Genomic DNA, 23,985 nt, shown 5'->3' with positions numbered 1-23,985 from the left:
GGGACATCAATTATTATTCCAGGGGAAACACAGATGACGCAAGTGAGAAGAAGGTGTGAGAGTGGATTTTGCAAAATTTTGAGATATGGAGAAATTTTTGTACACCTAGCCATGGTAGCATACGTAGTCGTGGTAAAAAGTCGGCACAACAGAGATAACAGGGCCACCGAGGGATGCTTTTGCGAGTGCATCCACCATTTCAATAAAATTGGGCCTTTGCCCAATTTTAGCACGGCGCGTTGTTCAATAACGGCTCCGCTAACAGCCAGGGATAGGGCCAGACAGGCCTATAGCTCTGCCGACGTCGCGGCCGACGGCGATCCAGCCCGAGCTCGAGCAAGCGAACTTGTAACTGCGGAGGAACCATTTAACAAAATGGTCACATAATTGTCGAATTTGAGGATGCGGTAAGTGTTGCGCATATACAGAAAGGAAGTGAGTCACAATAACAACTAACGAAGCATTTTGGGGAAGTTTTCGTAAGGCTAAGGCAATCGCTAGTAATTCTGCCTGAAGTATCCATGGCCGCGAAGTCTGGAAGGCGAAGGTGGTAAAATCACTGAAGAGAGTCAAAGAAGATCCCCACCCCTGCCTTCTCATTTCAGACACAAAAAGAGTCAGTCGCTATTACGTTGTCACTAGCGAGCTTTTCAGACTTCTAAGATCATTCTCCTTCAACTACGGGCCGTCGTCCACTGGGATGCGTTTACTCGGCTAGTGTATATCAGGGTGGTCTTGACGGGCAAGCGCAAGAATGATATCCGAGTCTGCCTTACGATTTTCTCAGTGAGATAGAAGGTCGTAACATGGATGCTACAGCTGAACGGTCGATTACAAAGGATACGGAAACGCTCGCAAACGATGATGATGACGATGATTCCTTGTATAATGGCACAAACCCACTGTCGGGGATAACCCTCAAAGGCGAACTAAAGACAACGAAGTGTCCACAATGGCCGCCGGCCTGGATTGTCGGCTGGTCAACCCCAAGCCGGGGTTCTGCCCCAGCCCGGGGTGACTGGGACTTCTCAGTCGTCCGTCTCAAGCATCGGTTAAGCCTATTGGACTCACTTCGTCAAAATTCCCGTCCGTCGCCGCGAGGCAAGCACAGAACGAAATCTAGCAACTCCGATCCCGACAGCGTCGCAAGTAAACATCATGGCCGTGAAAGGGAGCTTCTCGGAGAGGAACCATGTCCGCATGGCCATGGCCATTCGCGTGGAACGCCGAAAGCGCCAGTGGTGGGCCGTTCAGCGGGAACAGGTCAAAAGGGTGCACAGGCTCACGGCGATTAAGAGTGCGCTTATTTTATGTTTATGCCGAAGTGTCCGTGCGTCTGGTTGCCGTTGCCTAATGGCGCCTCCTGCTCTGCCGTTACAGGTCCGTGTCAAGATGAACTACCCAAGAACGAAGGCGAAGGTGCGTGTTGCTTGACCGTTGCGTCTTTAATCGGGACGCAACCCGGTGTACTGAATAAGTGCTTCGCTTACTCACTAATTGGCAGTAATTGCAATAAAGCTCTCTTCGTTTCGCGGTAGAAATCGCGGGACTTGCTTACGAAACAAACAAGCAAGCATCGCGATTTCTTACATTTAGGGACGTCGTGACACTATTGTTGGCAACAGCTGTGACAGCAATGCTAATGACTTGCCAGTAATGCAGAATGTTTTCCGTTGGGTCGCAGGCCTCGCGAGACACAGTGAAATAATGGAGGAGTCTCACCGGTACCGCCTGCTGAAGCCCCTTCCCCTCAACACTGGCAGCAGCTACAATGGCGGAGCAGGCGGAGGAGGAGGTAGGTGTTCATGGTAAAAACTTTTATAATGCACAACAACGAGTACCTGTTCTGTGGCATTGGCGGATTCTCACATTAGCAAGCTACATTCAAATTGGGCGTATAGAGGCGACACAAAAGTTGCGCTGAGTTCCAGCGTGTGCTTCCCTGCGCTGATCGAGAACACAACGGCTAGAGCTGTCACGAATGAACGAGAACACTGAACATGTTCCGACGTGTTCCGGACATCTTCAAGTGGCCCTCGCGTCTGCGGGGCGAAGCTAACCATACACTTTTTGTGGCTTGCTAGAACAGTCGCGATTCGCAGCCTATAACTCTTCTATAATCGGCGGACACCGTGTAGTGCCGTAAGCATTACATAATAAGTAGTGTGCAACGTACATGTGAACTGAAGTGAACGTTGGCCTAGTCGCAATATTGTAAATACTTTGCTCCATCGCCCCTGCCTTCTATATATTACGTCCTTTTCTATCTCGATTATTCGTCATTTTCAATCATGCCTGCCTGTTGGCCATTGTCGAGGTGTCAAACTAAATGCTAGACAGTTTCAGCGCTGCCAGTAGAACTTCATCTACTTGTCAACCAAGACTTACAAGAATGAAAACTAAAGATTAGGAATAATTAAATGTGATGCTTTATCTGTAGCGAACGCCGCCCCACGGTACCTCCGGGTTTGATTGACAAATACATTCGTTGTCGTTAAGACGCTGCTGCGAGTCGATATGAAAGTGTAAAACTCCATCAGGGCGCAAAGCGTTGGCGATATAATGTGTAAGTTACCTTTTTTTTTCTTTTTTCTTTGGCACTAGGGCCAAGTGTGGTCAAAGCGCGCAGAATCGAAAATGGTTGAGTTCATTAAAGAACCTGCGCAGGCGCGTCTCCCGAGCTGCAGCAGCAGCATGACCCAAAGGTGGCCGCCTACTACCGGGGCATCTCCAAGCACCTGGACCTGCTGTCCATGCCGGCGCCGGGTGACCGGTTCCAGCTTGTCAAGGTGGTCGGTGAAGGCACGTACGGCGAAGTGTACGCAGCAAGGGACAAGCTCACTGGTATGCGCCCTATCCTATTTCACTCAGCTCTGTGCTCCCCACATGCCACTTTGCACTACACGGACACAGTAGAGGTGTGCGAATAGTGATTCTTTGAGACTGAATTGATTACGAATCGAATAGTACCAGAAGCGAATAGAATCGAATCGAATATCGAATACTTCTAGAATAGTTTTCGAATAATGAACATCCGTTATCACAATTAATATGAAACGATGTTCACATTCCGGTATTCCTAAAGTTGGCAAGCTTCTGTCATTATATAGTACGTTATGAAGCGTAGTTTATTAAAAGCAGAACTGGAGCATTAGAAGCAAACAAGTAATTCCTTCACATGCACGTGACTCTTAGGAGAGTGCGAATGATCGCTGTACAGCCTGTAAAGTATGGCTACCTAAGTGACGTAACATGCTCCACTACGCAAGTTCTTATGTTTTATGACTACACTATGGCCGTGGGGATGAAAATTTACCGTACTTTTGCTCGAACTTTATGATTATTTGGGCGCAGTTGGCGTTCTGAATTGTTCGAAAGGTATTCGAAAAATATTCGCATTTACGAATAGTGACTTTTTGATTCGAAGACCGAATCGAATAGGACACCATTCGATTAGTTATTCGAAAGTTTCGAATATTCGCACATCCCCGCTAAATAGGAATATTAGGTTTAAGCTAGGCCGGTATATTACACTTACTTAAGTACCGAATGCGTTCGTTTGACTGCGAGCGGAAGCTTTTTAAGTCGGAGCAGACGTAAAAACGGGACAGTGGTGGCGACAACGTCTTGAAATTCTCGTACCAGGTCTGCATGGCGTCATGGATTTTGCATCATCTGCTCGGACCTTATCCTTATCAGAGAATGATGTGCGTAATGTAGTAGACAAAAAAAAAGACATAAGCAGGAAACATTTGGTAAGTTTTAGTACATAAATACAGCACGAAAACATAAAAATATAGTGAAATACGTCAATAATTGTTTTTCTGACAAGGAATTGGAAACAGAGAATTGAAATGATACTCCGCCAGTGTAAACATGTCATGTTTATTATTAGGTTGGCTTTAAAACACGCGACTTCTCGGAACGCACGAAGTTCCAATCTCGCCGCGGAGCCACTCCGGTGTACTGGAGATCACTAGTACAAAAGAGCGTGCGTCGAAGCATTGACAAAGCAGCACAGGTACAAACGAGACTGAGACACAACAGCACATCGGCAGAGCAGCACATGATAACAACGCAACGCTTACAACCTGTAGCAGTTCTATTTTTGGCTCTGAGCTGTTTCGGTCGTACTCTGTTACGTTGGCCGCTATACCTCGGTGTCTGCTGGACCCGTGTCAGACGTCTCACCTTTTCAGCGCGCAATGCTTCGATACACTTAACCTTATAGCGCTATAACGTTGCCTCACAAATAGCTTTGATGATGAAAAAGATAAAGCTTTATTATGGGGTACGGTCCATGGACCAAGAGAGTAAAGACCACCTACGTTTATCTCGGGGAAAGAGTAAGGAGTATAATACAAACATTGTCCGTTTGCAACATACGCGATGCATTCTGTGTCGCTAGTAAAGATGTGCAATATCGCAGCTCATAGGCATACTTTCAGCTAATATACGCGTCTATCGGTGATGATGGTGTTTATTTACTAGTAAGACTCACGTGTGTTCTGGTTGAAGGGCGCCTCGCGAGCCTTCGAAAGCGGCCCTAAATAGCATTGTGCCACGTGCAATTAGCGAGTAGATGTCCACGCGAGCGGCAGGAGTCAGCTCTCGCGCGTATGTGCGATAGCTTTGCGCTTACTGTCCCCTAGAGCTCACCGACTGTGCAGGCCCTTGCGGAGACATGGAAATAGGGGCTTAAGGAGGCGACAGTCCCCATCAGCCCACCCTTCATCCCTTTAATTTTTTTCTTCCTAAAGGTGATTTCTATTGTCTGCTCATTTCACCTGTCTTCTTCCCTTCTGCGGAATAGCTGTGGTTCCTGCACCATGGTCCTTTTTTTTTCGATGCACTGAGTAACCGCTTCTTCCCATCCTCTTCAGTGGTCGTACAGTACGGCATGCAGTAATTCGGGAAGAAATACAGCATGAAGTATGAAGTGTGACAGGAAACTGCCCGACGGCGTACCTTATTGGCCTCCGCCTCTGTGCTCGCAGACCGGCTGGTGGCGGTCAAAATCATGGAGAACATCGCGGACAACGTGGAGGAGATGGAGGAAGAGCACCGAGTGCTGCGCGACCTCTGCGTCCACCCGAACATCCCCACCTACTTCGGCATCTTCTTCCAGCCGGCGCCTTGCAGGGAGGACGACCAAGTCTGGTTCGTCATGGAGGTGCGTGCACATAAACTGCACACAAAGTGAATCGTGGAGCCACTCGTCCCCGTAATGTCACTTGACGCGCGATATAACATTCGAACACCCTTGTATACAGTGCAATAGTTTGAGATGTGCAAACAATTACAGACTTACGTCGCAGGTGCGACATGTTAATTCGAAACGTCGAGACAACATCTTCAGTTCTTTCTTTCCTTATTACGTATGCAAGGCATGCAATTCAATACGCGATGTGATACTTTATATCAGAGCTACGCAGTTGCTAATGGTACTTCAGTGCTATAAGCATATATATCGTGTTCTACGCCGACATGGATTTTCTTGCTATTAGCTCGGGAAAAGCCTGGTCAACCAAAAATCCGCTTTCCTTGTTTTTCGACAGGTATACAACACCGGTCCACGTTTTTTGTGAATACGCGTAATGTGTAAGATGTTATCTACGCAGGGCCATCTACTTTTTCTAACCCTTAATTGCTGTCTCGCAGAAAATAGCAAAAGTACACGGAAAGAATGGCTGCTGCGTCAACGCTGCGCCAGAAAGCACGGAATAATGTAACCTCGATTAACTAACATGCCTTCCCTAACGCTCACTAATCGTTTATTTGCTCTGCATGCTGCAGCACGAAACGACGCGCAGTTAATGTCCTTCTTTTTTGTATGATTTCCTGATCACTTAGTGATGGCTTTGATGGCAGACTTGTTCAGACAAACTGAATTTTCCGTTTGAATTACTTCGCCGCAGCACCAGAAAGTTCAAGTTTCACACGTTTATTTTCTTCTATAGAGCATTACTTCGATGAGTATGTATAACAGAAAGCCCCGTTCCAATTCAAATCGAGTCATTCAAAACCAACATGCTGGTATGCATCACTGATGGGATTGAATAACAAATTAAAAACAGGCTTACATTCAATAGGGAGCAATCTTTAGAAGCAAAATAATTATCCCCACAGAGACAGCATTGGCAGCTTTCAGCCTCGTGACTGTTCAGCTTAACTTTCCCATGAAATAAGGGATTACCTAGACGAGTCCCTCAGATACTGAGCTCGTAATGGAACCGATTGCCAGCATTTCTCTTATTTGTTAGTGCACCTCATGCAACTCATTATTTCAATGCGATATCATTCAAAGCTGACTTGACCAACTTTAAGTTATCTAATGGAACATTTGGGTCGATCCAGAGGGCAGTGCAGTCTAATACAGCATCTCAAAGCACTATAGCTTTCAATAGGGAATAATGCGAGAAAATGGCGTCTCGAAGAGTGGCTTTGGCAAGAGCGAAGCACGCGTGCGATCGTGGCCTATAATGGTTAGAGCAAAAGGCTGCTCCGCTGGAGAACAGAGGATCGATTCCACCATCGGTCATGCATTTCTTTGTAGCATTATAACCGAATTTCACACACTTTGTAGATGCTTAACAGAAAACTAGACGTGTGTTGAGCGTATGCGAGCGCGTCACAGTGTGCCCAAAATCGCAAGTTTGTAAGAGATACGAGGGTCACTTTGAAAAGTGAGAGTGTGCAAGATCGCCCGTGACGCACGCTGGCGCAGCTGTCGCGACGTCACAATCTAAGTATGTTATTGCTCACTTAGAGAGTTCACGGTGCTGAGTTAAGTTCTGGCCTAGTTCTTTTCGTCAATAAAAACACACGCTCAGAATATATTCACGCAGCGTGGCACGACCACATGCGTGCTTACAGGCCCACACTCCAAATGACCAAAGCGCGCGGATTCTTCGAAAACTGTCGAGTTGATCGATCCTTTCTGGAATAGCTGCGATATCCAGATCATGGTGGCAGGACTCACCTCTCAAGCGGGATGCAACGGGTGAACAATGTCCGCAAGGCAACTTCGAGCTCCGCATGAGTACAGTGGATGCCCGAAACAACGCATCAGCTTAACATACATGCATAACCATCTTGTCAAGGATGTACCGACCCCATACATAGCGCGAAGCGGTATTGCAAAAATATAACTTTACATTTTCATAAGGATAGGGTATTTCCAGACCACGCGATTGGTATGTGTACCCTTTTCGATATTCTATGAATACGAAAAATGAAGCCAGTTTATCTCGCCTTCTCTAGTGCTTCGGAACGCCGTAACTATATTTTACACAAGACTTAGTACCTGGCCTTGCAGCAGTTACAGTGACGTGTGAAGCTCCACTAGAGCGCATTTGACGCTAACAGCACAAGCAGTATAGGGTAGCTTCTACTCGTTTTTGAGTATCTTGTAGAGAAGAAGCTTAATGGCTTAATACGAACCTTACGCAGTGGCGGTCCACTACACACACATTAAGCCACAGTTGATGTGAAATAATACCAAGAGAGTCAGTCTGTTATGCGCAATCACACACACGGCAAACAAGCAAAAACAGAATTCACATGTGCACTTAATTAGTATTTCTTTGTGTTTGCTGGGTTAACTTAATTGACACAAACGTTGTGATCGTGGCATTGTCAAAGCAAGCACAGCGATAATTAATATATAGTCATAAGAACAGTTTTATACCTCCTTACTCTACGCGCAGATTTTGTCAATAGTGTACGAGGAAATCCGCACGCCACAAATGCTGAGGTTGCGCGAAACAGCGGAGCCCTTATCACGTACTGTGCGCCGCAGAACTGACCAAAGAGCGCGTATCTTCGCCAGCCTCAAGAGCTGAGCTTGCTAGCGCTACCAATGCAATACGAGCACTAATTAAAGCCTGGCCGTAGGTACCGAGAGACGCCTTGTTGCTGCACTCCTTACAGAGACTGCACACCGCCGTTAACTTGTGACTAGACTATTTCATTCCTTGCTAACTAAAAGTCGCAGTTTCGCACGAAAGGCGAAGCAATGACAGCGATAGCAGGGCATCATACAATCACATGACGTATGGTTCGTAGTTCTTTACGTTGCATAAACTGCAGTAAACATTCGCTTACTAACTAAATAGGCATTGTGTCATGCGCGAAGAGACGAACTTGAATAGATTGGCGTTAGCTAGCGCGTTTGTTCCAAGGCGAACGTTTTGGGCTGTCTCTCGCTTCAACATTTCAACTGTGGAGCATCTTTAAAGCTCAGATTATGCGACCTCCGACACGAGGCGCGCGGGAGGACGGCGCGCATCAAGTCTACATGCTCACCCTGCGCCCTCTGTCACCCGCAGCGGCAGATGACCTCCGACATACGGCGCGTGGAGAGTATACGCGCTCTGCCGCGCGCAGCCACCCCCGGACAAGAGGAGGAGAAGCGATCTCTCCTCCTCTAGCCCGGCCTTGGGCCAGCGCGAGCTCGTTCACTAGACCTCCAACATTGGACGCCCGCGAAGACGGCGCGCATGAAGCCAACATCCTTCTCAACTCGCCTTCGCATGCTTGCCCTCGCACTTTCAGCACATCACTTGACCACCAACATAGGGTTGGTGGTCAAGCCATACGAGCCGCTCCTTCTCTTTGCACTTGAACTTTACGGGAAAGCACGGCGACGGCAATGACGACGGCGAAAATGGGCCTGGAGTGTCCGTATCGTAAAATGGGCGCGAAAGTGCCAGCCATTTTCCCATCATGAGATGTGATAAAGAGGATTTAGCATAATTGCATCAAGGCAGCATCCGCCCGACAGAAAAACAACAGTGTGGATCAGAAAGCAAACGAACGCAGATTATATTTCAAGTTGAGATTAAAAAGAGGAGTTGAGCACATCGTGCAACGCGTGGAACAGAAAACCGCTGATCTGTTAAAATAACATAATGGTTGCCAAGGGAACGGAGACGCAGTCCATGTATGGCGGCATAGGATTAGATGAAGCGGTGAGATAAGCAAATTTGCAGGCCTGGGATGAGTTCGGACGGCGCAGGACAACGGTAATGAAAGATTACTAAGGGATTACTAAAGATTACGGCTTCGTGCTCTGCTGTGGTATAAATTGGATGACGATGGTGATTACAATGATGGCGACGGCGGCGGTGGTGAATTTGATTACTGCAACGATGACTACATTTCAATAAGGTGACAATACAGTCGACTTCCGTTTCGACAGGGCCGACGGAACTGATCATATTATCCAGCGGGTCGATTGAACAAGATGTGGAAAAACTGTCAAACACACCGCTGATTCATTTGGCAGTATATGCCCGATTCTAACACACCGCGCATAAAATGCGCGCCCACTTTCTATGTGTCCAAAGTAGAAAACTAACGCAGAAATTACATTTATACTCCTAAACTCGTTAGCGATCAAACACGCAGCCGATTTTTTAGCAAGAAAATGGGAAAGAGTCTAATACGTATGTGTTGCCCAATGGCGGCAGGTTTTCTAAAATTAGCTTCGCCGCACAATTTTTACAGTCAGCTTTGCCGCAATACAACAATGATTCGCGGTAAAGCATATCAACGCCGCGAAGGCGGTTTCGATATCCGATTTTGTATCCGAGTGCACCGCGCAGGCAATTTTCGGCACAATGTTATGAAAAGAAAAGAGGCGGAGGGGGCACGTTAGAATCCGATAAATACCGCAATCAGACATTGTGAGCTACAGTTATTGCTTGAAAATCTCCCTAGGGCAGGCCGAAAATAGGCGTTTTCGATGGGAGATGACGTGTGTTCACCGCATTCGCTGATAAGCTCCGCCGAGAAAGATGCTGCAATGAAGGGGTCACTACTGGAATTACCATAGGGGTCGGGCGCGTACGTGCTGACTGGTCAAGTTCGAATAATCCGGCGAAGGCCAATCTTTAGCTCGAAATAACGAAAGTTTGGCTCCATAGAAATGCATGGGTGGCGGCCGGGACCTTTGGCCGGGATATAATTAACCTAAAAATCAAATTAACCGGAGTCGAATTACCGGAAGTCAACTTAAATGGCTTTACCTTATTTATAAACTTTGTTTAGTAGTTTCCTTGACGGATAAATGTTCGTTCGTTCTCTGGACTAGCCCATTCACAATATATTGGAATTTATAATAGGCATCCATTTAATTGAACAAGAGCCAAGGTGTATTTCAAGCTAAGGTTTGTGACGTTTATTTCAAGTTCCCGTGACCTTTGAGAAGTCGTGGTAAAGTGCTTTTTAGCATTTGCAAGCCAAAAATTGTTCTACAGACAACAGCGTTCTATCGGTTTGTGGGCCTTGTAAAATCCACTGCATCTCTTGGTAATTCTGAGAACTATATGCCTTGCAGAATCGTCGTATATTTAAGCATGTCGTGTTAGAATATTGTGACAGTTGCTTTATTTTTCTGTTAAACCTTCGTTTCTTCCTCCGCAGCTCTGCACTGGCGGCTCAGTCACCGACCTGGTGCAGAACCTGCGCAAGTCAGGCAGCAACCTCCCCGAGCCCATCATCGCTTACATCCTGAGGGAAACCATCGACGTAAGTGCTTCCATGTGACACGCGCACTGGGCTTGCCCCGAGGAAAGTAAAAACTACGACTATAGAAGCGGCAGTTGTTGCGACACAGTTGTTGCGTTTCCACGTGACAAAGAACAACCATCAGGCACTAACGGCAGCGCTGTTCGATTGCAGGAAGCTCTTTCGCTTGTTTTCGTCTGCACCAGAGACGGCGCCAGCTGACAAAATCTTTCCCATATTCTCGCACCACTCTGTGCCTTCAAGTGCAATGTTATCTGTAACAGTTGTTGTTGCATGTAGGAAATTTTAGTGTTGTAGCTAATTGTAGCTGAGCGCTCGAACTAAAACTAGTTCATCGAAAGCAAATATTTTAGTGGAGAAAAAGAAAGTTGTAATGTGCCGATTCAAACCGAAGCTAGAGCGTACATTTGGGGATAGTCTGAAGGCAACTAGATTACTCGATATCTCGCGGATGTGGACCATTCAGCTAACCTCCTGCTCATCTGCAATGCACATTTTTCGACAGGTCAGTGCACTGGGAGCCCGACAGAATGCATCTGCGAAGTGAAATAGATGACGGCATTTCTAATAGTATAAAGACACCTTAAAGGAAACCAACCCCAGTCTAAAAGCGAACGACACAACTGGATAATGAATGATTCGTCTCAATCGGGCGAACGAACCCGGTATATCTGCAAGGATGAAAGTGGTTGCGTTGCCGTACTGACTCCACGTGTCTGTCCATTTGTACATAGAAGTTGAGCATCCCTAACAGCGTAAGTCTTGCAAAAGCACGGTACTCCGTCCTGCAAGAATATGCAAAAGGCTCAGCTGACATGAGCTAATCAATAATGTAATTGTTCGAATGCGCGCGTTTCTACGCCGCTTGTCCATCCACATTACATCGTCCTATCAATCTCTGTTAACGGTAGTAAAGTTCGTAAGACAAAACAACGAACGCGGCACTGGTGCCATTTTCTGCTTAGGGTGCCTCGACGCGTTCTCTCTCCTCCTCTCCGGAGCAGGGGAGAAGGGTGTGCATTGAGGCACCCTAGTTCTGTTTATTCTCTTTGTCCTTCCTGATTACACTTCATGATTACACTTTTTTTTCATTCATGTATTTCGGAGCTCGGTTAAATAATAAGAACTCTGATATTTTACGACAAAGAGGGCACCCAATCACCACGAGGCTGTTGAGTCATACGTTTTAGGTTGATATATTTCAGTGGTGTTTTGTGCTTTCGTAGATACAGCTCCCTTATTCAAGCCATTTATAACGACATCCTTCCAGATTTTCTTTAGTCGCACTAGAGTGCTTTGGCTACATCATCCCATCACGTTTCCAATGTCGGCTGGTTAAGATGGTGTGATCACTACATGGAGAGTCGAAGACCGTTGTTTCTGTAGACACACAGCAATGAATCTTTTCTCCCTAACCAACCCTTCCTTCTCTGACACAATACGCGCAGGCGCTGCGGTTTCTGCACGCCCACCACTGCATGCACCGGGACGTGAAGGGGCACAACATCCTGCTCACAGACACCGGCACCGTCAAGCTGGTCGACTTCGGTAAGTACCGCCATCAACCGACATGACTTGCGACGGTAAAATCGACGCCGAGCAATGCGGCTGCGTCGTCACACGCGGCGTACAGGGCAAACCGACACGACCCACACTGTTGCTCCTCATTCTCCGCATTGCGGTTCGCTCCATTCCCGCTCTCTCTCTCTCTCTCTCTCTCTCTTGTAATATCGTGTGGGCTGCCATGAGGCATAATGGGGGAATACAATTAAATGGAAGCATGCAGGTTCGCTTCATGCACCTACTACAAGAGTGACTTATGAAATTTGTTGTCCCAATCTGTAATAGTTGTCAGGTTCGTTAGTTCGTTACTTGACAGCCCTGTGCGCCTGTTTTCGGATAGTCTTTGTACCGAAACAAGACTAACAAGATTATACCCGTCCGTTGCAGGCGCTGTAGCCGCACAGAAGGGATGTTTGTTAGACATGTTCTTCGGATGGTAGACCATAGCTGCCTATGCCGCCGAGTTTTGCAGTCAATATAGTGCAGAGGCTTCAAAAATTTGTTTTCCGATTTCCGCTTGTAACGCTAGACGTTTGGTTCCTATAATAGCGGAAAGCAGCGCATGTTTACACAAAGCCTGTCGTTCCTAAACATCAAATTGTCGTCTGTGACGGTTTCTGCATTTGCAAGCGATGATCCAAGTGGATATTTCATAAGTTCTGAACGCGGCCTAAGAAGCGCTTAACAGCACGCGAGCTAACGGATTCTAAAAACTAGGAGCGATCGCAACGGATTTTACTCTAAGTAACAGTGCTAATATTTCAGGACATGCCGACGTTGAGACGTCACGCTCGTGGTATTTTTCACTAGAACGCACAGCTTATAAAGCCGGAACCTCCGTGAAATGTACTTTAAGTAATCGTTGGTCGTTGTAGTTTTTGCGTTGTGATTCACGACCAGCGTGTGCATGCGCAAAACTTAGCATTCTGTTCTTCAAATACTGTTCCTAGCAGTCAGCTATCATACGTCGCCGCAAAACTGGCATCGTTTAATCATATTCAGTTCACACCTTTCCCAGACAAAAAACGGACTAGCAACTCATTTGAAATTAGACCGCATCATTTATTCACCATGGAAGTGTCCTGAACTGTGAACACGTTTTCTGGTCGCAGGTGTGTCGTCTCACCTGGACGAGACGATGGGCAGGCGAAATACCTCCGTCGGGACACCCTATTGGATGGCGCCTGAGGTGGGTGGCCTGAGAGAAAGCTTGCTCTTTTGCACACACAAGATTCCATAACGCATGGACACGTGATCAAGTTGTTTTTCAAATCACGAGATGAATTTATGGTGTTTAAACGCCCTAAAGAAACTTACGAGCTATGAGACATACAGCAGTGTGGGACTACGGAAAAACGTTGTCTACCATATACTCGACAAACGAGTGTTCTTTCATTCCGCCCCTATCGGAGTGCGGCCACCGCGGCCGGGAATCCAACCCTGTACCTCGTGATCAGCAGCAACAAGCCACAGCCAGTGAGCCATATTAGTGGGTATTTTCAATTCATACACGTATTGTCGTCGAAGAATGATGTTAGACAGCACGCAGCGCTAAATGTTATCATAGTGTTGCAATATAAGTGACTCTTGGTGCATCGCTAAAACACACACACACACACACACACACACACACACACACACACACACGCACACGCACACGCACACGCACACGCACACACACACACACACACACACACACACACACACACACACACACACACACACAAAAACGAAAGGGTCACAAGAAGAGCGGAAGACACGAGAGTTGAATGCCAATTTAAGGTATGTTGGAAAAGGCCAGCTACACTACATACGCGCACAGAACAGTTGAACACCAGAAAGCTGTTTTTAACTTGTGTGATTATTTTGCCGTTTCACTTCAATAAACCTTTCATTTGGTGCCGGTTCTCCTCGTCCCCTCTCCCTGTTCTGTCCTCGTTTGTTTAACCTATTTGTCATCGTATATTCATACCAGGTCACCGATTTCGTCATGTCGTTAAAGCGGTTCATCATATCGCGATAGGGTCCGGAAGTGATCAAACGCGCCGCAAGTCAGCGGGGTGGCCGATTCGGAAGAGACAACCTCGTGAAGTTCTTAGGTTTCAAGCGGTCGTCAAGTTTTCGCAGTATGCGCTGCTAAAGTTGTGTGTGCTTCCCATGGGAAGGGCATATCCAGTACTTTCAGTGTCCTCGTCACGTCGGCCGTCGGCCTCTCCGCAAATGACAGAAACTGCTGTGCGTTGAGTCAGAGGTCGGTACAGCAGCCGGCGATGCCGTAAGCGGGCAGCTTACGCTTTGGCGGTGCGCCAAGGCATGGAGCATTTTGCGGTAGTGAATGCATAATTTTCAGAGCATCGGCTGATGTGAAAGCGAAAGGTATTGGTATCGAAACCCAGCATCTCCACCAAAGTTTGAAGGAGGCGGAAGGAAAAGAAAACATGCAGCAGATCCAACGGGTTGGAATCTATATACAGCGAAGCTTTGTGTGAGTGCATAAAGAGTCGAAACACGAGTTTGTATTTACTGAATGTCCGCACAAAGGGACACGGAAGGCTTTATGCAAGCATTGTAGAGAGGCTAATGCAGTGCCGCCGCCGCTGCCGCGGATGGATGGATGTACGCTAGGAGCGACCCCTCTGGAACGGGGCGGTTGGATGTGCCACCAAGCTCTTGTTATTATATTGCCTAATGTCCTACTTCTCTTAAAATTAAAAAAAAAACAAAGAATTCTCCTCACCAAACTTTCTGAACCGTGCGTTCCCGGTGTGATTGGGAACTTTGTTTTTGTACGCCTCCGTTGTTTGTCGTTTTCCTACTTTTCTTCCACCAATATTCCAATCGGCTCTTACTAATATCTACTGCGGGCATGTTTACTTCCGCCTGCTCTCGCTGAACCCAATGGCTTAAAGTTGGCCAGAGGTGCCTCCGCGAATGGGCGGAGGCGAGCGCCATCTGGTAGTGGTGCAAGGAATTCACCGGCGTGCGCGGCGCGCGTTCTCCGCTGTGACTGGTTGGCCTATTCGGTTAGAGAACAGCCAGGCCGCAGCATCCATGGTCACGAAACCCGGCGAGGTTCGCAAGTTAAAGCTTCGCTTTTAAAATCTATTCACGGCTGTTTACAAGATATGTACAGGTACATCCGTCTACCATCCACGAGTGTTTTGCCTACGGGCAAAATAAATGGTGGACAGCTCGCGCAGGCTGAACACCGTTTTCTTCGTCCTGGCGATTACTTGCTGTTCTTTCGCTCCGTAACAATGTCTTCTTTCCTAAAGTTCACGTTTACGCAAAAAAAAAGTTTCTTCGCTGACCATAATGTCGCTGGTAAGCAGCATCTTGCTTTGCAGAGAAGCTCGCTAGCAGAATTATGTCGATGTCATTTGTCATTTGTAATAATTCTGAGGTTACAACGCGCGGAAGGACAATTAGTGTTTTAGTTACCGCGTAAGTTCTGAAACGGCTTAGGTAATCAAATATATCAAAGAAACACTGCCACCATCAAATGTAGACCAAACGTAAAAGCAGGCTCCTCGGCAAAGCAGAAACTGTTTTTACCTACGACGTTGTTGCTGTGCGGAGAAGCTTGATTTCGGTGTCTTGTTCTTTCACTGGTCTGAGACGCTCATATATTGAAAGGATCAATTTTTGTGCGACTGCGCTCGTACAACTCATCTGTGAACATTCTGCAGCATTATGCATGCCCCATGAGAACACTTGTCTTTCAGCTGCAGTATAGTAACAGAAAATTTTTGTTTGAGGTGACGACCGCTCACAGTGAGAGAGAGGAGCTTTATTTAGAAATATGAAAGGCAGCGGCGCACGAGACAAAGCCAACATGCAATGAGAAAGTGAGCAAATTAGAACATTGTCTATTCTCCGTGCCCAGGTGGTGGCGTGCGAGCGGCAGCTAGACTACTCATATGACATCCGCTGCGACGTCTGGTCATTGGGCATCACCGCCATTGAGCTGGCCGAGGGAGAGCCGCCACTCGCCGACATCCATCCTATGAGGGCGCTCTTTCAGATACCGAGGTAAGATATACTCCTTATTGGGCATACGAAATTAATTTGTACGCATAACAGTCACGGGGCCATTTTCTGCATGCTATGTCGCCAATCTATCTTTCGTCCAGGTTTTAAAAAAATATCTTGGTGCGTTGTACGAGGGCACGACTAAAGGAATTTTGTTGACCACTAAATCTGCAATATCTGCATTGCAAAATGAGTCAAACAGGAATTAGTAAACTCTGCAAGTCGTAAATTTAGAGAAACACTTCCAATTAGGAAATTGTAGAGCATTCTAGGGAACGACCTAGGATGTACGACTTTATTTAAAGGGTTGGTTGCTTAAGATTTTTTTTTCTTTTTGGCAAGCACCACAATTCGACCGTTCCTCCCCATGACCCGCCACCTCATCTTACCACAGTCAAAGGCAGTTCCGTTTTTTTGACTGGCGTTGTCACGTCGAAAATAAAAACAAATGTTTAATGTTCCCGCACCTCGAAATGTTGACTATTTCGCTCTCGTCCTATCATCTGCCAGCCTTTCTGGTTAGCTCGGATAGTACAGTGCCGGCCCTAGAAAGCCGATGTGAAAGCTGAGGCTTCGATCCCAATGCCGGCACCGACGTTTCTTCAACTGCTAAGCGTTTCTTCTGATGAGCCCGCATAGGTTCCCTTTGTATCTGTGCGCTACTTCATGTGCATGACCTCTACATTTCACGTAGTGCTCAGAAACGCTTTTATGAGACAACCGCTGGACCGAATTGAATGAAATGTGTTGCATCTGAAAGAGAGCGTTACATTATAGCAACTCTGGGAAGTACAATTTTAATTTAAGACCGGGTATGTTTTTTTAATTACCAAGAATATGCAAGTTAAAGAAAAGACAGAAGCACGAAGTTTACAAGTACGCAACTGTGCACCTAAAAAACGATATCGCAGTTATGTAAACTGCATCTGTGAGAGCATCTCAAGCGGACAGATCTCATATATGAAGTTAAAGCGTACGTGAAATTATTACAAATTTAACGAGGGTTTTGGAAAAGTCATACGCAGAAATTAGCGGTATATTTCAGAGCAGTGTAAAATACACAATTTTTTCCCCGTTTAAGATGTACTGTTAGGTATAGTTAGCAGAATTATCGCTCTTCATAGCTGAGTTAAATTTGGAAATCTGATTCTCGAGTTCCGTAAAATTTTGTGATTTTCTAACTTTTTATAGCTAATGGCATAAACAAAAATGTGGGGCCGAATTCGCGAAACTTGTCGTTCAGAAGTGTTTTTTTTTTTTTTCATTGGCCAGCCGCCTTCACTAATGATGTGTCCAGCATCTGAATTGGTTAAAATATTCTCTTACGAACAACTCTAGCGTAAGGCTTTTTTGTGAATACGGGCCCTGCTTTCCTAGAATCACTACCATTTTACCTTTTACTTTTAAATGCAACAAATCTCATGAAACTCGATGCAGTAGTTGCCGGAAAAAAATACAATCTCTCGTTCCCATATATTTAGGCAGGAACCCCCGAGCTATATTAGCTTCTCGTGCTGATGGTGCACGAAGCCAGTTTAAACCGTTTCGCCAACTTGCAAGCTTCGAGCAGCCCTAGACTGTGTCCCTCAAGGTGTGAATGATGCTGCAACCGAGCGCCTCACTGGCTCTGACCAAGACATCCAGCAATGCAAACCCGAGAGACTGAGCACATAGCGAGGACTGAGGAACGACTTGAAGACTTGAACGATGCAAGTGCCACATGCAGCACTACGATGAAGTTTCTCGGAGTACAGCCAGTTGCGCGTTCGTTTTCTGCACGACGCCTGCTCCTCTTTTGACGTGTGCTGTCGCACGCTTCCAAAGCTTCCGTGTACCGCAGAGAAGCCGTCGCTAAAACCCAGCCAACGAAGAGTGGTCACAGCAGCGCTGCCTCATTGCCACCAATGAGCCCACCTTTCCCTACATACTGCCGAAGCTAATCACTCCACAACTACTTGCCTGCCTTCCTTAAAGGACGATTTGGCGCAGTGTTAAAGGCACTTGTACATGTTCTCCAATAGTGTACGTTGAAGTTGCCTTTCCCACACTACGCGCTCTACAGAGGAGCCTGCTTCTGTGGGCGTGCCTGCGGTTTAAAGTCAGTAACAGTACACATGAAGCAACTGCCAGTGCGTGTAGTCGAAAGAGTATACATCACAACACTACACTTTATGCTTAATTAATGACCAAATAAAAAGAACATACTGCATGAAATCATACTTATGCCCCCCCCTCCCCCCGTTTTACTGCCGATAAAGCTATTGCGCAATCAGTACCGGGCACGTCAGCATGCGCTTAAAGGAACTGAATTAAAGAATGTCGCAGTTTCACCCGAAAGGCGAAGCATCAATTGCGATAGCAAATTAGTGGAGAGCTATGCGGAGTAAGGATAGTAGTTTTATCAGCTGTTAAACTTGGACATGTAGCAGCACCAGCAACGCGCAGAACTGTTGTCGACGCCGTCGGCGTTTTGCCAGCGTTCGCACCGAACGCGCGCGGCGTTGGTGACTGTTGCCGGTGCCTCGGTGGGCGGGCGGCTCGGAGGTTTTCGACGAGATCAAAACGGGACACTCGTCGAGCAGCGTCGGAAGTCTTCACCACCTTTTCGCCTCGCAACGTTTTATTGCGATAGCAATTATATGGACACTTCAACGGGATTTCTGCCGTCGGCGTCGCCGTCGCCGTGAGGTTCCGTATAGATTCCAAGGGCGATAAAATCGTCGTCGCGCGCCGTATGCGCGAGTAAAAGCGCGCGGGGGACGCGCGCTATCACGGAGAGCCAACGCACGGCGGAAAGCAAACGCGATTGTCGCGCGAAAGGCCGGGGGGTATGGGCGGGGGGGAGGCGGGGAGGCGGGGCGATGCTGTGCTACGGCACCAAATGCTTATCTTGCAACCCAGCGCAAGGGGAACTGGCAATGCAATCTCCCACGCGAAAGCAAAAAAAAAAAAAAAATCACAGCATATCCACGGGGTGAATGATGATGAGTGGGCGAAGCTCCGGAGGGAATCATCGGTAAACCGTGAATCTTCCGTGTAATTCGCCCAGTCGATCATCATGTAAAGACGTGAGAAACACTGTGTGTATATATACAAAATCAACTTTAATTTGTTCTTAGACGATGGATGGCTTGCGTTGTCCCTTCATTATGACGGCTTTATGAGAGAGTTTCGAACGCGCTGCCCAAGGCGGTGGCAAGTCAAGTTCAAGTCGAGGAGCGTTTATGAATACGGGGGTAAGGCGGAGAGGCCACAGCGTCTTACACCAGCTTCTTACACGGGCCGTAACGCGCTAGCACAAACGCGTTAGAAACGCGCAGTCTTTCGTTAATGTTGGGTATTTATTGTCATCGTGGTGCGTGTGTCCATGTGCGTTTCGTGGCGTAGTGGATAGCGCCGCGCGTTCGGAAGCGAGGAGTCCCTGGTTTGATTCCGCGCTACGGACACAACTTTTGGAATTTTTAACACGAAAGTGTTTTATGCCGGGGTCCACCAAGACTTCACTGACGTATTTCCGTCACGGAAATACGTCATAGAACATAATACAAAGAAAGAAACCAGAAGAAAAAGTTCCACAAACATGCAAAATTTGGAAATCGAACCCACGACCTCTCGGTCCGCGACGATAGATCGCCGAGCGTTTAACCCATTGCGCCACAAACGCATTTGCAGAGAGCTACACAGACGCGCCTTATATATCTAACACTCCTCCGTGTACCCGCGCTCTTGCTCGGGGCGGTGCCGCCGCCTACGAGCAGAAAAGAGAAGTACTGCATTATGACACTAACGCGCACCGACAGTGAACGCTTCGGTGTTCTCAGCACTACGACGCCTCGATGCCAGCATTCGAAGGGACGCTGGCATCAAGAAGCACTACCAACGCCACCTAGGTGGCGTTCACCGTACTCAGCACAGCGGAGCGTGGCCTCCGCAATTAGCTCTGAAAATGTTTCTGAAGTTGATCGCGGAGGCTGCAATTACGACGCGCTGTACGCGCTGATTTGACTCGGTGACGATTCAGTTACGTGCTTTGTCTTGCGCGTTGTATTAGTGTGTCAGTTACGTGCTTCGTCTTTCGCGTTGTGCTAGCGTGTGCAGCGTAGTGCAGCTTCCATATGCACGACGGTTGCTCATGGTCATCGACGTTGGTAGTCGTGATGGAGGAGACGTGCCACCAGGCGTCAGCGTGGGTGCATCAACGCCTAAGGGCGCTTTAGCCACAAAACACCAATAGACATTATATATCAATGTGCAATAAACATTACACTACTTCTGTGAAGACACGTTTCACTTTCGTGTTCTATACCGATTCCTATATAAGAGGGATCAACCACATTTTTTTTTCATAGAACTAGACGTGGCTACCTACTACTACTACGACGACGACGACTACTACTACTACTACTACTACCACATACTACAGATGAGGGACAGACCGACACCCTAAGGAGCTTCGCCCCTAAAAGTGGGGAGGCAGTGAGGGAGGGAGGGGGGGGGGAGCAGCTTCTACTCTGCCAACAAATACGCTTGCACTGGCTGTGGTGGCCGTCGCCCGCACCGTCTATCTCCACACGGCTCTGACCTTTGTATGCGCTGTGCATTCGCCGCTCAGTTTCCGTTGAAGCGATAGACCGCACGCTTCTTCGCCCGCTGGCTGCAGCGGCTGCGCTTGCTGCCAGCGTTTTGACAGTCCTTGTCTGCGGTCATTCAGTGTGATCTATTCATGTTTGCTTGTGCGCGATGACACCACGCTTGTCAATTCAGTTAGAAAGCAAATGTGTCAAAGTTTATGCGGCCGATAAAACTACTCTACTATCCCTACTCCGAATAGCTCTCTACCAATTTGCTATCGCAATTGATGCTTCGCCTTTCGGGCGAAACTGCGACATTTTATTGCGATAGCAATTATATGGACACTTCAACCGGATTTCTGCCGTCGCCGTCGCCGTGAGGTTCCGTATAGATAAAATCTTCGCCGCGCGCCGTATGCCCGACCGGAAGCGTGCGGGGACGCGCGCTATCACGGAGAGCGAACGCACTCAATCTCCCACGCGCAAGCAAGGAAGCGGGAAGCCAGCGCCGGAGGGAGCGGGGGGGGGGGGGGGCGCACTTATACTCTGCCAACAAGCGGGAAGCCAGCGCCGGAGGGAGCGAGGGGGGGGGGGAGGGGGGCGCACTTCTACTCTGCCAACAACCACGCTCGTCACTCGTCGCTCGCGCGCACCGTCTCTTATCTCCACACGGCTCAGACCTTTATGCGCTGTGCATTCGCCGCTCAGTTTCCGTTGAAGCGATAGACCGCGCGTACCTTCGCCCGCTGCCAGCGTTTTGACAGTCGTTGTCTGCAGTCATTCAGTGTGATCTATTCATGTTTGTTTGTGCGCGCTCACACCACGCTTGTTCATTCAGTTAGTAATAGTCGGGCCACATTTTCCAACGCACGCTACACATGCAATGCTGCCCGGATCGGCAGTGCAGCGCTCCAGGTGTGTCCCTTCGCACGCGCAGCCCACGGGAAGCCTTTCTCATCAACACCACCGTTTCACACGCGCCTTCTCGTGGTCATCGAGTCTCTCTTCATGTCGGTCTACTTACGCCGCAGCACACCTGCTTACTTAATCAGCTCATGTTTACTACAATTCATATTGCTACCAAAGCCGCTCACCTTACTTCGTATGACATTGCTGTGTTGCTATCGCATTCATTGCTTCGCCCTTAGGGCGAAACTGTGACATTTTTTTAATATAAATACGCATTTGGTACCGCAGCTAAACGTCGCCTCGCCTCCTCTCCCTCCCGTCCCCCCACGCTTTTCGCGCGACGGAAGAAGTAGCATTTGCTCTCCGCCGTGCGTTCGCTCCCCGTGAAAGCGCGCGTCCCTCGCGCGCTTTCATTTGCACATACAGCATGCGGCGCGCGGCGACAATTTCATCGCCGTTGGACTTCATACGTAACCTCACGGCGATGGCGACGGCGACGAAGACGCCGACGGTAGACATCCGCTTGGAGTTTCCATATGATTGCTGTCGCAATAATAAGGTTTTACAGCGTTAACAGCGTTTTCAAAGGGGCTGGTTGGTTCATCGTTAGAAAAATACAGAAACAGAGCGACACTGGACGAGTGAAGAGCACAGGACATAGCGCTTAAAACTATGTGCAGTGCTACGTCCTGTGCTCTTCACTCGTCCAGTGTCGCACCGTTTCTGTATTTTTCTAAAGGTTTTACAATTCGTCGCTCCCCTGTTGGCAGTAAGACACGCAATAAAGAAAGGCTCCGCCTCAAAACTCTGTGCAATGCAGCGAAGTTTACCGGTCACCTCAGACAAACGCAAAAGAGAACCAGGGACAGAATTAGCAAAACATTTTCGTTCGTAAGTACCCCCGTCGCGGTAGCAGACTCGCTATGCTCGTATAGCGTTGCACTGCTGAGCTCGAGGTCGCGGGTTCGATCCCGGCCGCGGCGGCTGCATTTCGATGGGGGCGAAATGCCCGCTCGTGTACTTATATTTAGGAGTGCATTAAAGAACACCAGGTGGTCAGAACTCATTCAGAGTCCCCCCACTACGGCGTGCCTCATAATCAGCTCGTGTATTTGGCACGCAAAACGCCATAGCTTAATTGTTTTCAAGTGCGCTTTGCCACAAGCTGACTGCCTTGGCTAATATTAAGTCCTGCATTAGGATTGGTTGGAATTTGCTCTGACTAACAGTTCTAGCGTAAGTGCTTTTTGTGAATACGGGCCCAGAAGAAAGGCTCGCCCACCGTCCACCGCTAATGTCCCTCCGATGACGCAGGCTGAATGGTGGGGTACCGGGAAGATTAGCAACGTACATTAGGGGAACCCTCCTCCCCTCTCTGAAACATGCAGCCAGCCCTCGTTCTCGATTGCCCGAAACAAGCCGTTGCTTTCGCTGCGCTGCAAGTAGTCGGTGAGAGGGCGTGCAACGACAAGTAGCCAAGCGTTTTGCTTTCTATCGCACTGAATTGCTGTCTCCGTGGCCGGGAATCGAACTTGCAACCTCGTGGTCATCAACAGAATATCACAGCCACATAGCAACCGCAGTGGGTGTTCGCTGAAATAAGTAAATGCCTTGCGACGCAGCACGCTGAAAATGATAGGGACGACTGATGGATGACGAGGTTTGCAGCGGCCAGCATCGAGGTATTGGTGTGGAGCTAGCACAAATGCGGTAGTGTGCGCGTCAGGCATATCCAAACCAACTGAGGTGTCGCCAGGTTGGCATGGGTTAACTGAGCCAAGGACAGCTTGGCGGAATGTATCGAAAGAGAGCGCTGTAACATGTCCGGGCGCAAGTATTCAGCTATCGCCAGGCCATTGGAGGACACCGCATAGCAATCGCTCGAGTGCATGGTGCAGTCGAAACGATGCACCACTGCTGGTGGTGCTTACTTCTATTTTTATTTTTATAATTTTTTTTATTTTATTTTATTTTTATATACAAGTCAGAAGCGGCTAGTCAGTGTACCAGCGCCGTGGGCTACTGAGATCAGTAGCTTACGGCGTGGGTTACACCTTTGCATGGCAAAAACTGTGTGCGAAGTTTTTTTACACACATACAACTGCTATCGTGGACTATACGCACAGAATGAATTCAAAGGAGGTATAAGTATTTGAAAAAATACAACTAACAACGACGTTAAAGAGCATGCACAGTAATGTTCGACGATGATTCTCAGTCAATATACAGACTTTTCTATAATGCCATTCGTTTGAATAAAGGAATAATGCGATAGAACGTGTTTGCTGCAGTGAGGATATTAGGCAGCGTTTGTTGTTTCACCGCGTAATTCCGTATATAACAGAGTCGTCAATTAGCACATCTATGGCGATAGGTG

General features: G+C 47.8%; 1 protein-coding gene across 3 annotated transcripts in view; it reads left to right on the top strand.

Moving 5' to 3' along the window:
• Nucleotides 1-23,985, top strand: part of LOC119442382 (myosin-IIIb) — a 149,081-nt gene that overhangs the window by 79,014 nt on the left and 46,082 nt on the right. For 2 of the 3 annotated variants that reach the window (XM_049662111.1, XM_037707241.2), the window contains exons 2-9: nucleotides 1,381-1,419; nucleotides 1,685-1,795; nucleotides 2,668-2,844; nucleotides 4,998-5,173; nucleotides 10,429-10,533; nucleotides 11,982-12,081; nucleotides 13,209-13,285; nucleotides 15,983-16,128. In XM_049662111.1, the coding sequence (XP_049518068.1) occupies nucleotides 1,708-1,795; nucleotides 2,668-2,844; nucleotides 4,998-5,173; nucleotides 10,429-10,533; nucleotides 11,982-12,081; nucleotides 13,209-13,285; nucleotides 15,983-16,128 (869 nt within the window). In that variant the 5' untranslated portion in view covers nucleotides 1,381-1,419; nucleotides 1,685-1,707. Of the gene's footprint in view, nucleotides 1-632; nucleotides 1,298-1,380; nucleotides 1,420-1,684; nucleotides 1,796-2,667; nucleotides 2,845-4,997; nucleotides 5,174-10,428; nucleotides 10,534-11,981; nucleotides 12,082-13,208; nucleotides 13,286-15,982; nucleotides 16,129-23,985 lie in introns of those variants that run through there. The other variant, XM_037707240.2, reaches the window with a different exon arrangement.

Source organism: Dermacentor silvarum, chromosome 2 (assembly GCF_013339745.2).
Source record: "Dermacentor silvarum isolate Dsil-2018 chromosome 2, BIME_Dsil_1.4, whole genome shotgun sequence".
NCBI lineage: Eukaryota > Metazoa > Arthropoda > Arachnida > Ixodida > Ixodidae > Dermacentor > Dermacentor silvarum.
Note: the sequence above shows the minus strand (reverse complement) of the source record. Positions and strands in the feature narration are given on the sequence as shown.